The sequence below is a fragment of the Elaeis guineensis genome, chromosome 1 (genome assembly GCF_000442705.2).
Source record: "Elaeis guineensis isolate ETL-2024a chromosome 1, EG11, whole genome shotgun sequence".
Classification (NCBI taxonomy): Eukaryota; Viridiplantae; Streptophyta; class Magnoliopsida; order Arecales; family Arecaceae; genus Elaeis; species Elaeis guineensis.
Genome location: NC_025993.2, coordinates 92287167 through 92301141, shown reverse-complemented (window position 1 = coordinate 92301141; position 13975 = coordinate 92287167). Strand labels below are relative to the sequence as shown.

Below are 13975 nucleotides of genomic sequence, written 5' to 3'. Positions count from 1 at the left end.
AACGCCTCCTGGCCGAATTGGACATTCAGGTCCCTCATCTCCGCGGAGGTCTTGAATTTCTCTACCGCAAGAACCCTGGCCTCCGAGACCAGGACTGGAATCTGCTCAGCCAAGTTGGTGACCTCGGCCTCTGCCTTTCTCACCGTCTCCTCCAAGGTCTGCTTCTCCTCCTCCTGGGCTTGTTTCTCTCTTTCCAGGGCCTCTTGAAGGACGACTACTTCGGCTGCCTTTTCTTTGAGGCGAGCGACCTCGGCCCGATAATGCTCCTCCACCTGGACGACATCCCTCCTCGCCCGATTCGTCGCCTCGATATTGATGAGGAGCTGGTGCTCAATCTGCAAGGGCGACAAGGGGATCAGAACAAGGGCCGAATAGCCGGTTGAGCGAAGATTTATTTATCTCGAGGAAGGACCCTAGGGAGTCCCAAACCCACTGCTCAGGATCGACGTGGTCGATCCTCTCGACAACTTCAGGCAGGATGCAGCCGTCGATCAACCGCTTGATCAAGTCTCTGTCATTGAAGGGATTCTTCGGCTCCTCTTCGGAGCAGAGGGACTCGTCAGCGGTGGTTCGGCGGCTACTCACCCTGCGGGCCACCGACTTCCTTCTCTTCTCCCTCTCGACTACGGGCACCTCCATGGAGCGGACCCCCGAAACGGGAGCCCCAGTCGGTGGACTCCTCGAAGAAGCCTGGGGGTCGTGGGTTCGACGTCCGAGGGAACGTCGATCGCTGGAGCCACCTGGACGGGTGCGGCCAAGCTCGACTCCTTCACCCTGGCCCTCTTTGCCGATCCGGAGGCTGTGACACCCTTTCTTTTGTGGGCCTTGAGGCCCCTAGCAGCATCCGTGCTACTTCGACGTTCATTCCTTAAAAAAAAAAAGAAAAAAAAAAGAGAAGAGAGAAAGGGGAGAAAGATCAGAAATCAATAATGGAATGAAAAGGGAGTGGCACAAAAAAAAAATGGAGAAGGAAGAAGAAAAAGAAGAGAAAGAAAAAGATGAAGTGCTCGCAGGATCCTGGGGGCTCAGACCGATGTTGAACAAAAATTGCTCCCTCAAAAGGTTGGGAAGGGAAGGAGCGGAATAGGCGAGAAGCTTTCGGGCAGCCTGGAGGTCGTCCTCCCCCAGGCTGGGGGCTTGGCAGACAGAATCCCTCAGAGAGCCCCAAGGGGACAGGCCCAGCCTCAGGGTCGGGCAGTGGATGAAGAGGTATTTCCCCTTCCAGTTGTGGATTGAAGAGGGGGCACCTTTCAGCAACCCCTTCTTGCCGAACTAAGGAGAGAAATACCACCAGTCCTTCACCGAAGGATGACGCTTGAAGGTATAGAAGTGCCTAAACAGAGAGAGGGACGGTCGGACCTCGACTACGTGATAAAGGGAGAGAAATCCTATCAAAAACCTAAAAGAATTCGGAGCAACAGAAGCCAAAGAGATGTCTAAGAAGCGGAAGAGGGCGACAACAAAGGATGGAAGCGGAAGTCGGAGCCCGGCACGGAACGCCTCCTGATACAGGCAAAAACGATCGGATGGGGGAGTGCTAGCCCGTTCAGAGGGGTCAGACAGCTCCAGATCGTACTCTGGAGGAATTCCATACTGAACCCTTATCAGAAGGAGTTCATCCAGAGTCAGGGAGCACGGAATGGCGTCCGGCGCAAAAACCGGACGAAGCCCAGCCCCAGATGCGGGTTCATCTACAGAACGAGGGACCTGGGGGGTTGAGGCGGAAGAACTCCCGGAACCGCTGGGAGCGGAAGAGCCGGAAGACATTTCGAATAACTTCAAATGAAGACTCTAAAGATCCCGAAGAAGACGGACAGGACAAAGGACGAGAGGCCACAGGAGACTAATTCAGAGGACTACAACAGAGAAAAAAAAATGGCAAAAAAAGGCCCCTAAGTGGCGGGAAGAAAGATGAAGGTTCTGGGACTAACCTAGATCGCTCTGGGGGATACAGAGGGGCGAGGACAGGGATGACTCGAAGGGCGCCTATGGCTCGAGAAGATGCCAACAGAAACAGGGCTCTTGAAGGAAGGGCAGATACTGATAGAACTCTGGAGCGGAATAGGGCCCCTAAAGGTGGAAGGATGGGTTTAAATAGACCCTGGGATCTAGCGCCATAATGATCGCGAATCTCCCCACACCGGCCCGCGCTCGATACGTGTCCCACTCACCACGGCAGGCGGCTAAAAGCGGATGACGGTTGGCAGGGCCATTATTACGTCGTACCTGGGCCAGTGTACCAGCAAAAATTTTGAGGGGTCCCTTCGTATCGCCTCGATTCGAAAAGACTCCAGCACGCGCACATTTAATGCCAAAATATCTGGGGGCGATCGTGCGCAGGATCCGAGGGAAAAACTTCGGCTATGCCAATCTCTCTGTACTTCCTTCATTCGAAATTCAAACTCGAAAGTAGGGGGATTGGTGTTGGGAATAAAATACCCTCAGCCGAAGTTCTCAGCGGGATTGACCCTTGCGGGCTCCGTCACCAACTTCAACTGCAGGAAGACTCCGTCCGGACTCCAACGGGAGTCGGGCTCCGTCACCAAATTCAACTACAGGAAGACTTCTCCCGAACCCCTACGGGAGCCGAGCTCCGTCACCAACTTCAACTGAAGGAAGACTCCGCCCGGACTCTTACGGGAGCCGGGCTCCGTCACCAACTTTAATTGCAGGAAGACTCCGCCCGGACTCCTACGGGAGCCGAGCTCCGTCACCAACTTCAACTGAAGGAAGACTCCGTCCGGACTCCTACGGGAGCCGGGCTCCGTCACCAACTTCAACCGCTGGTAAGTCCCGTCCGGACTCCTATGGGAGCCAGACTTTGCACCTGACTTTAATTGCAGGAAGACTCCACCCGGGCTCCTACAGGAGCCGGGCTCCGTCACCAACTTCAATTGCAGAAAGACTCCGCTCGGGCTCCTACGGGAGCCGGGCTCCGTCACCAACTACAACTGCAGGAAGACTCCGCCCGGACTCCTATGGGAGCCGGGCTCCATCACCAACTTCAACTGCAGGAAGACTTCGCCCGGACCCCTACGGGAGCCGGGCTCCGTCACCAACTTCAACTGAAGGAAGACTCCGCCCGGACTCCTACGGGAGCCGGCCTTCGTCACCGACTTCAACTGCTGGTAAGCCCTGTCCGGATGCCTAGGGGAGCCAGACTTCGCACCTGACTTCAATTGAAGGAAGACACTGCCCGGGCTCCTACGGGAGCCGGGCTCTATCACCAACTTCAATTGCAGGAAGACTCTGCCCGGGCTCCTACGGGAGCCGGGCTCCGTCACCAACTTCAACTGCAGGAAGACTCCGCCCGGACTCCGACGGGAGCCGGGCTCCGTCACCAACTTCAACTGCAGGAAGACTTCGATCGGACCCCTACGGGAGCCAGGCTCCGTCACCAACTTCAACTGAAGGAAGACTCCGCCCGGACTCTTACGGGAGCCGGGCTCCGTCACCGACTTCAATTGCTGGTAAGCCCCGTCCGGACTCCTATGGGAGCCGGACTTCGCACCTGACTTTGATTGCAGGAAGACTCCGTCTGGGCTCCCACGGGAGCCAGGCCTCGTCACCAACTTCAACTGAAGGAAGACTCCGCCCGGACTCCTACGGGAGTCGGGCTCCATCACCAACTTCAACTGCAGGAAGACTTCGCCCGGACCCCTACGGGAGCCGGGCTCCGTCACCAACTTCAACTGCAGGAAGACTCCGCCCGGACTCCTATGGGAGTCGGGCTCCGTCACCAACTTCAACTGCTGGTAAGCCCCGTCTGGACTCCTACAAAAGCCAGACTTCGCACCTGACTTTAATTGCAGGAAGACTCCGCCCGGGCTCCCACGGGAGCCGGGCTCCGTCACCAACTTCAATTGCGGGAAGACTCCGCCCGGGCTCCTACGGGAGCCGGGCTCCGTCACCAACTTCAACCGCAGGAAGACTCTGCCCGGACTCCTACGGGAGCCGGGCTCCGTCACCAACTTCAACTGCAGGAAGACTTCGCCTGGACCCCTACGGGAGCCGGGCTCCGTCACCAACTTCAACTGAAGGAAGACTCCGCCCGGACTCCTATGGGAGTCGGGCTCCGTCACCGACTTCAACTGCTGGTAAGCCCCGTCCGGACTCCTACAGGAGCCGGACTTCGCACCTGACTTTGATTGCAGGAAGACTCCACCCGGGCTCCCACGGGAGCCGGGCCTCGTCACCAACTTCAACTGAAGGAAGACTCCGCTCGGACTCCTACGGGAGCCGGGCTCCGTCACCAACTTCAACTGCAGGAAGACTTCGCCCGGACTCCTACGGGAGCCGGGCTCCGTCACCAACTTCAACTGCAGGAAGACTTCGCCCGGACCCCTATGGGAGCCGGGCTCCGTCACCAACTTCAACTGAAGGAAGACTCCGCCCGGACTCCTACAAAAGCCGGGCTCCGTCACCGGCTTCAACTGCTGGTAAGCCCCGTCCGGACTCCTACGGGAGCCGGACTTCGCACCTGACTTTGATTACAGGGAAACTCCGCCTGGGCTCCCACGGGAGCCGGGCTCCGTCACCAACTTTAATTGCAGGAAGACTCCACCCGGGCTCCTACGAGAGCCGGGCTCCGTCACCAACTTCAACTACAGGAAGACTCCGCCCGGACTCCTACGAAAGCCGGGCTCCGTCACCAACTTCAACTGCAGGAAGACTTCGCCCGGACCCCTACGGGAGCCAGGCTCCGTCACCAACTTCAACTGAAGGAAGACTCCGCAAGGACTCCTACGGGAGCCGGGCTCCGTCACCGACTTCAACTGCTGGTAAGCCCCGTCCGGACTCTTACGGGAGCCGGACTTCGCACCTGACTTTGATTGCAGGAAGACTCCACCCGGGCTCCCACGGGAGTCGGGCCTCGTCACCAACTTCAACTGAAGGAAGACTCCGCCCAGACTCCTACAGGAGCCGGGCTCCGTCACCAACTTCAACTGCAGGAAGACTTCGCCCGGACCCCTACGGGAGCCGGGCTCCGTCACCAACTTCAACTGCAAGAAGACTTCGCCCGGACCCCTACAGGAGCCGGGCTCCGTCACCGACTTCAACTGCTGGTAAGCCCCTTTCGGACTCCTACGGGAGCCGGACTTCGCACCTGACTTTGATTGCAGGAAGACTCCACCCGGGCTCCTACGGGAGCCGGACTCCATCACCAACTTCAATTGCAGGAAGACTCCGCCCGGGCTCCTACGGGAGCCGGGCTCCGTCACTAACTTCAACTACAGGAAGACTCCACCCGGACTCCTACGGGAGCCGGGCTCCGTCACCAACTTCAACTGCAGGAAGACTTCGTCCGGACCCCTACGGGAGCCGGGCTCCGTCACCGACTTCAATTGAAGGAAGACTCTGTCCGGACTCCTACGGGAGCCGGGCTCTGTCACCGACTTCAACTGCTGGTAAGCCCCGTCCGGACTCCTACGGGAGCCGGACTTCGCACCTAACTTTAATTGCAGGAAGACTCCGCCCGGGCTCGCATGGGAGCTGGGCCTCGTCACCAACTTCAACTGAAGGAAGACTCCGCCCGGACTCCTACGGGAGCCGGGCTCCGTCACCAACTTCAACTGCAGGAAGACTTCGCCCGGACCCCTACGGGAGCCGGGCTCCGTCACCGACTTCAACTGCAGGAAGACTTCGCCCGGACCCCTACGGGAGCCGGGCTCTGTCACCAACTTCAACTACAGGAAGACTTCGCCCGAACCCCTACGGGAGCCGGGCTCCGTCACCAACTTCAACTGAAGGAAGACTCCGCCCGGACTCCTACGGGAGCCGGGCTCCGTCACCGACTTCAACTATTGGTAAGCCCCGTCCGGACTCCTACGGGAGCCGGACTTCACACCTGACTTTGATTGCAGGAAGACTCCGCCCGAGCTCCCACGGGAGCCGGGCCTCGTCACCAACTTCAACTGAAGGAAGACTCTGCCCAGACTCCTACGGGAGCCGGGCTCCGTCACCAACTTCGACTGCAGGAAGACTTCGCCCGGACTCCTACGGGAGCCGGGCTTTGTCACCAACTTCAACTGAAGGAAGACTTCGCCCGGAGTCCTACGGGAGCCAGGCTCCTTCACCGACTTCAACTGCTGGTAAGCTCCGTCCGGACTCCTACGGGAGCCGGACTTCGCACCTGACTTTAATTGCAGGAAGACTCCGCTCGGGCTCCCACGGGAGCCGGACCTCATCCTCGATTTCAACTGCCGGTGAGCTCCGCCCAGACCCCTACGGGAGCCGGACTCCACCCCCGGCTGTGACTGAAGGAAGATTCCATCCGAACTCTTGCGAAAGCCAGATTCCGAGCTCTTCTTGGACAGATGGCTAACTACCTCTCTCCGCCAGACACTCCAGCCGAACTTCAGCCGGCAGACCTTCAACCCCTAGCGCGTTGCAGTAACGGCCGCGATTCTGCTCCATTCCCTGCGGCAGATTCCACGCGGCTCCATCACCCCACGATCCTGCTCCACCTCCTGCGACGGATTCCACGCGGCTCCATCACTCCCTGGCAGGCCGTAATAATGGCCACTACCCTGCTCCACTTCCTGTGACGGATACCGCGCGATTCTTCTATCCTCTGACATGTCGCGACAACAGACGCCGCTCCGCTTCTCGTGGCAGACTCCACGTGGCACGCGCCGGTAATAGCCACGGGTCCACTCCACTACTCTCCGCAACAAACTTTTCCTGACCATGGGCGGCCCACTGCCAGACGGTTACAGGCATCACCATCAGTTTGTTGCCCCCTCCGCCTATAAAAGGGAGAACTCCAGATACGTTATTCCATAAGCTCTCGTTTTTACCTAGAAACTCTGCTAAAATTTTCGTTCGAGCACTCCATTCTTGTTGAGGCAGAGAACTGACTTGAGCGTCGGAGGGTCTTGCCGGAGCAACCCCATCTCCGGTTTAGACTTCTTTTGCAGGTCTCGACGGTGACCGCGACTCCCTCGACTCCAGCTTCTCCGACGCAAGCGAATTTTTGCACCAACACCATCAATCCACAATATCAGGACCTGCATATTAGCATTCCCAAATCCCCTCTTAGCTAGTATCTTTGCCCGCTTTTCTAGCAAGACCTTGCGCATTAGCGACGTCCATGATGACCTGTTGGCGCCTCCATCAAGGGCGTCTCTATCACCACTAGCGTCTAGACCTACTTTTCTCCGCCACCCCAAAGGCCCCGCATCTTCTCCATCCTCTTCATTGCCCACAGGCCTACCGACAACCGTTGCTTATCAGACTCATGGCATGTCCTCCACTTGCTCAGCCACAACATCACTCCACTATCAATTGCCCAAAATATAAGAACATAAACTGGTAGGAAGAGAGAGGAAATAGGAAGACTAATGATATTACAGCAATTTATGTATGAAGCTGCAAATAGGTTCAATTGACCTATAATTTGGCCCAATCTGATATTTTTTTAGATACAATTCAGATCCAATTTAAGGATCCATAGATCGGACCAGATTCCAAATTTGGGCATATTCCATATTTCAAGTCAGATTTAGATTCATTGAGTTCTAACCCAACTTGACCCAATTGTTATATCGGTCTAATTTGGATCTGTTGATCTATTACCCGACTGGAGGTGACCATATCTTGATATAGCCGTCAAGCGAGCTAAAAGGGGGTGGTGCTAAGCTGGTCTACCATTTACAGTCTATTATTCTAAAGTTCCAATTAAAAATTAGTCCCATATAATAATGGCATCCATCATCAATCAGTTGATTTGAAATAAATGATGTCATCATCCTACCAATCCAAGCTTTTTGATCTGATTTATTCACATGACATAAAGATATCATGGCAAACTAGATAGCTGAGTGACATCCTTGGATCGGAAGTTTTTGACTTTTAGATTATAAATTGATGTACCGTGACTAACTTAGCATTCTATCCATGCTCTGTATCAATCTTTTAAATATTTTTAAATCTAATAATTTGTAAAATCCATAGGAAATGCTTAATTTTTAGAACTCTTTTCAATTACTTTCAAAATCTTGTTGGTAAAAAAGTACCATGCTAAATATCCAAAGAGATATTCTATCCTAATCATGATGAGATCTGAACCTAATTTAGATCTAATTTTTTGAGTTGGAATCGAGCTATATATGGAGGCAACCTGACCCAAATAAAAAATTTGAGCTATGGATCTGATCTAATATAATTTTATATTAAGTTCGATTTGAATCTAATATTAGAATCTGAGCAAAAGAACCGAATTGAGATCACCAATGATTCGATTTGACTAAACCCATTTGTACCTTTGTTTATTTAACAAAACCATCCTTTATAACCGTAGTCATCCATATATAGCTTGCATTCTCAAACACCATATTGTGTGGAAAGTTAAATCCACCGTAACATTTACCTCCTTATTTGTTAATGCTTAACTTATCGAGTTGTGACAAGCCAATTGTTTGCCAGAAATCTAAGTAATATAGCATCATTACATCAGTTTTGTATAAGAAAACAGTTTGCTTTAATGTTTTAGTGATAACAATTTTTAGCCCTATCTACTATGTTATAATAATAGAAAAATAATGTCCATTATAATACATCATTTAGCATAAAATGGTTCTAATGAAGCAAGTGACGGCCGCTTCCTTACAATTTATTTTTAATATCTTCTTTTTCAAAATTTAATTTAATTTCTTATTAATTTCCTCTCAAAGAAAATGGTACAATAATGAGAAATACTATAAAGATTAGAAAAATAATGCTGTTATTTTGCCTTATTTCCTATTATTTTCGATTACATTGTTGTTATAATAATGATTATTTTAATTAAAAATTTGAACCAGTTTGTTTTGTGTTAAATAGAAGCCGCTATAATTGTTATAAAATATCCCATAACTAGATATCCCTTTTAACATTATAACACTATTATTCAAAAACTTGGTTATATACAACATATATAAAAATTATTATTCATATTCAAAAAAGCCAGGATAAATCACATTAAAAATCCTAAACCATTTGAAGATTTCTTATTTCTTCCAAAGCTTCGAGTTAGTGTAACCAAGTCATCAAATTTTTATTTTTTTCAACTCGGACGGGGGACGGCAATGGGTCAGATATGGGTTGGATTTGTCCATATTCGTATCCATCCAGTAAATAAAAATTTTATATCCATACCCATTCTCTATCCACCTTGAATCAGATCGAGTAGATACGAGGAGGTTGGCCGGATTAAATTGAATTAAATATATGTCAACAATATAAAATTACAATAATTTTGAAAGAAAAAAAATATATTAAAATTATGTTGGGTTAGATTCAAATTGGAGCATATCATTATCAATATTCGATCCAAATCTACTTCGAATATTTATTTTAGAATACATATCTATCAAGGATTCTAATCAGATAAGATAAAATCCATCCTATTCAGATTGGATTAGATATACGATGGATCGACTAAAATTATCATCCATAATTCAGATTTAATTGTGAATTCAGTGGTCACATGATGTTACATGGTTGGCTAAAATTTGTTGATATATCCTTCTCTTGGCTTATGTGGAAAGAATCTCTGAAGTCCTCTCCCCTTCTATCCCTTCCTTTAGTTAGGATTAGGAGTTGCAATTGAGTCGGACCAGATTATATACGGAACGGATCAATGCAGATCGAATTAAATAATCATCAACTCAAACTTAATTTATTTATTAAATGGGTCAAAAATTCAAATCTGAATCCAATCTATTTATTAAACAAGTCATCCGATTCGATCCATTTAATCTGTTTTTAAATAGATTAAATTAGATTAAACAGATTAAATAAGTTAAATTGTTTAAACAGATTAAATAGATTAAATAGATCAGATTAAATGGATCAAAAATAGGTTAAACAAATTTTAAACAGATTAAATAGGTTAAATAGATTAAATAGATTATTCGACTTAATTCAATCTGAATATTAAATGGATTAGATATCTAAAATTTAAATTTAATTTAAATATTAAATAATTAAATAGATGATTTATTTATGATCTAAATTTATTTGATCTAAATTTAAATTTATTTATAGTGAAACGAATATTGATCGAGTTGATGGATTGAATTATACTTTACTGGCCCTGGGATTCTTGTTCCCAATTCCATCCCTCCTTGTCCGGTAGCCGGAGACCAACGATAAAGGCCACGACGCGCGCTGGGAGGGTGAGAAAGAGAGAGAAGATACAATATCTTATGGTTCTTTTTTCTTTGCTCTATGCTCTGCCACCTCAGGATCAAGCGCAGCACTCAGTTGCGGAAGCTTACGAGTGCCTACTGTGACCGCCAATCACTTGATTTCAATTCCATTGAATTCCTGCCGAGGGCTTCGAGGGGAGGAGATCCCGAGGAATTAAGTAATCGAACCATCTCCATTGCACTGAACACTGATCTTTTTCTCTGCTAAAACTTTTGCTTTGATTCGTTTCTCAGCTTGAGGTGGAAGACAGGAACGAGATTGGTGCAATGTTGCACCAAACTGAGGGTGGTCTTTGAAGTGCAAGGAAACCAATTTAGTTCTGTTCTTGCTTGTAACTTGAACCCTGTAAAGTGAAAGCGTAGTATCTAATGGACTTCATATGGTGGAGTAGCTATGAACAAGTTCAATATGTGAAATAGTTATTTTGGAGGCTTTTGTTCTGGGATGCGGAATCCTTGCACTGTCTTGCTGTTGTCCATGAATATATTTGCTTTATTGATGTTGCCGTTGAAATTTGGCTTTTGATCAAGGTGACTGGAGTAAAGAAACAAGCACATCTTTTTAGGAAGATGATCTGTAAAATAAGTTCTGATCGGAGTTGGCTCTGATAGAGATCATCTGACACTTAAGTCAGATCTCAGAGAACAGATAAGAAAAAGCATATGAGAGAGAGTGTGTACATATCTTAAAGATCCCTTTTAGACCTTTATTTATAGATACAGGCATGTATTATTAGTTAGGCATTATTTCTAGCCCATGCCAATTGGATCGGATGTAGTGTGCTGAGATTTGGGAGAGAGATTTTTGGAGTGTGGCAGTTATTACTGTCCTATCCATCTTAGGACCAGTTGTTGTGCAGCGGCCATTCAAATTTGAAATAAAAATATGAGACTGGATCTAGCTAGCTTCGGCTGAGGGGACTTCAGATTAGATATCGATATAGTCAGTGGAGATCTGAATCGGTCTAGTAGAGATAAGCACCGAAGGGAGAAGACAATCGGAAGCTAGATATGCTACAGAAGTAAGGATTGGTTGAATATGAAGTATGCCTGCTACCGAAGCCAAGATCGACTTGATCATGAGTAAGCATATTGCAGAGGTAAGGATCGGTTGGACCTGATGTAACCCTACTGGGACTTTTTCACATCTTCGGCATAAAGATGATATTATCCCCAACACATGCCCCCTACTCTTGAGTCCGAATCAGGGTTCAGATGAAGAGAGTACATCAGATCAGACTAATTGAAGACTTGTCGTACGTTCATTATTTTGAAATGATGCTTTAGCGGCTTTTCGATGAAACAAAGGGCCACATTAGAGGATAATCATGATCAAAAGTGGGGTGGTGGGGGGTGGTTCGTGAAAATCAAAGTGCAGCACACTCCATTTTGGGCATGACCCATAAATGAACCGACTGTCGGGTTCTACTGGCCAATGAGGATGTGCCAAATGTCTACCATCCATTAGTCAGAGGCGATTCGGTGTCCATACCGTTTTGCTCTTATGTGCCTATAAAAAGGGGATCATGACCTCTTTCTATTCTTCTTCTTATGCTTCTAGGATTTTCTCTTCCTCCTTCCTTTGGCTAGATTTCTGATTTTCTTTGAGTGCTTGGAGAAGCTCTCCCCTTGGCCATCCCTTTCAGTTTCCTTGGGTTGCTGGTGGTTTTCTTTAGTGACTTTCTTCTGTTAGTCGCTCTCGCTTCTTATGTAGGTTGGTCCTCCTCTCCTTCTATTACTTTTCTGATCTTTTTCCTTTATTTTTTCCTACTAGTTTTTCAATCTTTTCCTCCATCTGTCCATTTCTTTGGTTCTCTCTCTATTTCCTTTCACTCCTTTTTCTTCCAATCATTTTCTTCATCCTCCAATGACTGGTTCCAAGAGTTCTAGTGAGAACTAGTCTTTTGGATCGTCTCCTTCTTCGGGATGAGATCCTGTAGGTTTGGATATCGAGCATGAGTTGGGCTATCCTTTGTACCTGGCACCATCAGGTCTGTGTTGGACTTAAAAGATCTAAGTCTAATTCGGACCTAATATGAAATTCTTTCTTCATATGAGTTGGAACTTCGGGAGCTCAGTGGTAGGATTAGTGATCCTTCTCTGATCGTATCAGCTTGTATAAGGAAGCATTGCAAGTTAGACTTAGGTTGTCCATCCATCCTTTTGTTATTGAACCTTTTGCTTCTTCAATATTTTTCTTTGTTCTATCTATCATCCCAAACTTCTTCTGCTTTATTATTGGCTTCACTATCCTTTGTGTCTTGATCGAAGTTCAGCCATCCATCTCCCTCTTTCGATTCTTTTATACTATAAAAAGGCATACCGAGAATTGATGGTATGTCTCTCCTTAAAAAGGGGTCATTGCTTTGATAAAAGGGACCTCTTCTTCAGTTTATAGGTAGAAGGATCGATTTTTGTTTGTTTTGGGCCCTTCCATTGAGAGTTGGATGTTTTCTTATTGGGGTCGGTCAAGGGATTCTATTTTTCAGATCCTAAAGTTAAGGGGAGAGGACTTGGAATGCTCCAAAATTTTATGGAGGTATAAGATTCCTCCTCTGAAGCAATTATTGTCGGATCAGACCCTCTACAATACTGATCTCAGTTCGACTGACCCTAGAGGTCAATTTAACTATCTTTCTGATGTTCATTCTCTTTCCTTCTTCTTTCTTCCTTTTCCTCTCTTTTTCTTGTGCTGGTTGCTCTTGGTTCATCACAGATATGAAGCCCGAAGAACTTAAATCACTGAGGAAGAATGCACTAAAGAAGATAAAGGAGTCCACATCAGCCACCGTGGGGGCTCAAAAGAAGCAAAGGCCCTCCAAAGCTAGCCATAGGAAAGTGCCTCTCCCAACAGCTTCTTCTGTTTGGGTGGAAGTCATTTCGACTCCCCCAATCCAGTCTCGCCCACCAAAGCCAGTAGCACTTCCCATCCTCTAGGCTAAAGGAAGTCATCAGTCTGTGTCCCGAGCTGAATAATCAAGCATGGATTCTGTGAAGTATCTACCAAGCAGAGGCAGGGTGTATCCGTATTCCCTCTAGACGCCATTTTTGAGGATTGGAAGACCACCCATGATGCCTTCGAAGGGATGCTTCTTGATGTTGATTTGAGTAGGGTTGAGGGGTAGAGCTTCGAGAGACAACGAAGGGAAGCCGTGACCATTATGATTCAGATGAGTCCCTTTCTTTTTTTTGTTGTCTCCTTCTTTTATTTTTAGCTAATAACTTCTCTTTTCTGAATGCAGCTGGGTCATTACATCATGACTTTTATCAACTCACTGAGGATCGCCTGATCGGATGCTATCGAGGCACAAAAGAGGGTGGAAGCTGCTGCGATCGAGGCTCGATCTAAAGTTGAGTCCACTGAGGTCGAAGCCAAATACCTAAAGGAGGCATCAGATAAGGCCGAAGCTACCAAAGCAAAGGTCGAGACCAACTTGGCCTCGGAGAAGAAGAGGCGATGAGTGGCCCAGACCAAGGTTGCAGAGCTGAGAAGAAGGCCGAAGGCCAGATTGCCGAAGCTAGACATCTGGTAGTGGAAGCCTTTCGAGCATCAAAAAAATACTCCCTGGAGAAAGTAGAGTTCGACCAGGAAGCTTATATTGTCGGACAAGTTGATTGCCACAAAAAGATAGCGGCACGCTTTCCAGACTTGGACTTGGCCTCTCTAGATGAAGAAAAGAGGAGGAAGAAGAAAGAGGAGCCAAGGGAGAAGGAGCCATGGAGGACCAAGCTCTTGAGTCTGCTATTGCTGAAGAACAGCCAGAGTCTGGTCCAACATCTGG

General features: G+C 48.2%; 1 protein-coding gene across 1 annotated transcript in view; it reads left to right on the top strand.

Moving 5' to 3' along the window:
• The window catches only part of LOC140856273 (small ubiquitin-related modifier 2-like), a 46016-nt gene extending 35526 nt beyond the window's left edge, over positions 1 to 10490 (top strand). The window contains exons 2-3 of the mRNA XM_073253391.1: positions 10230 to 10371; positions 10428 to 10490. Coding sequence (XP_073109492.1) covers positions 10230 to 10371; positions 10428 to 10490 — 205 coding nt within the window. The remainder of the gene's footprint in view (positions 1 to 10229; positions 10372 to 10427) is intronic.
• Positions 10491 to 13975: the final 3485 nt, after the last annotated feature.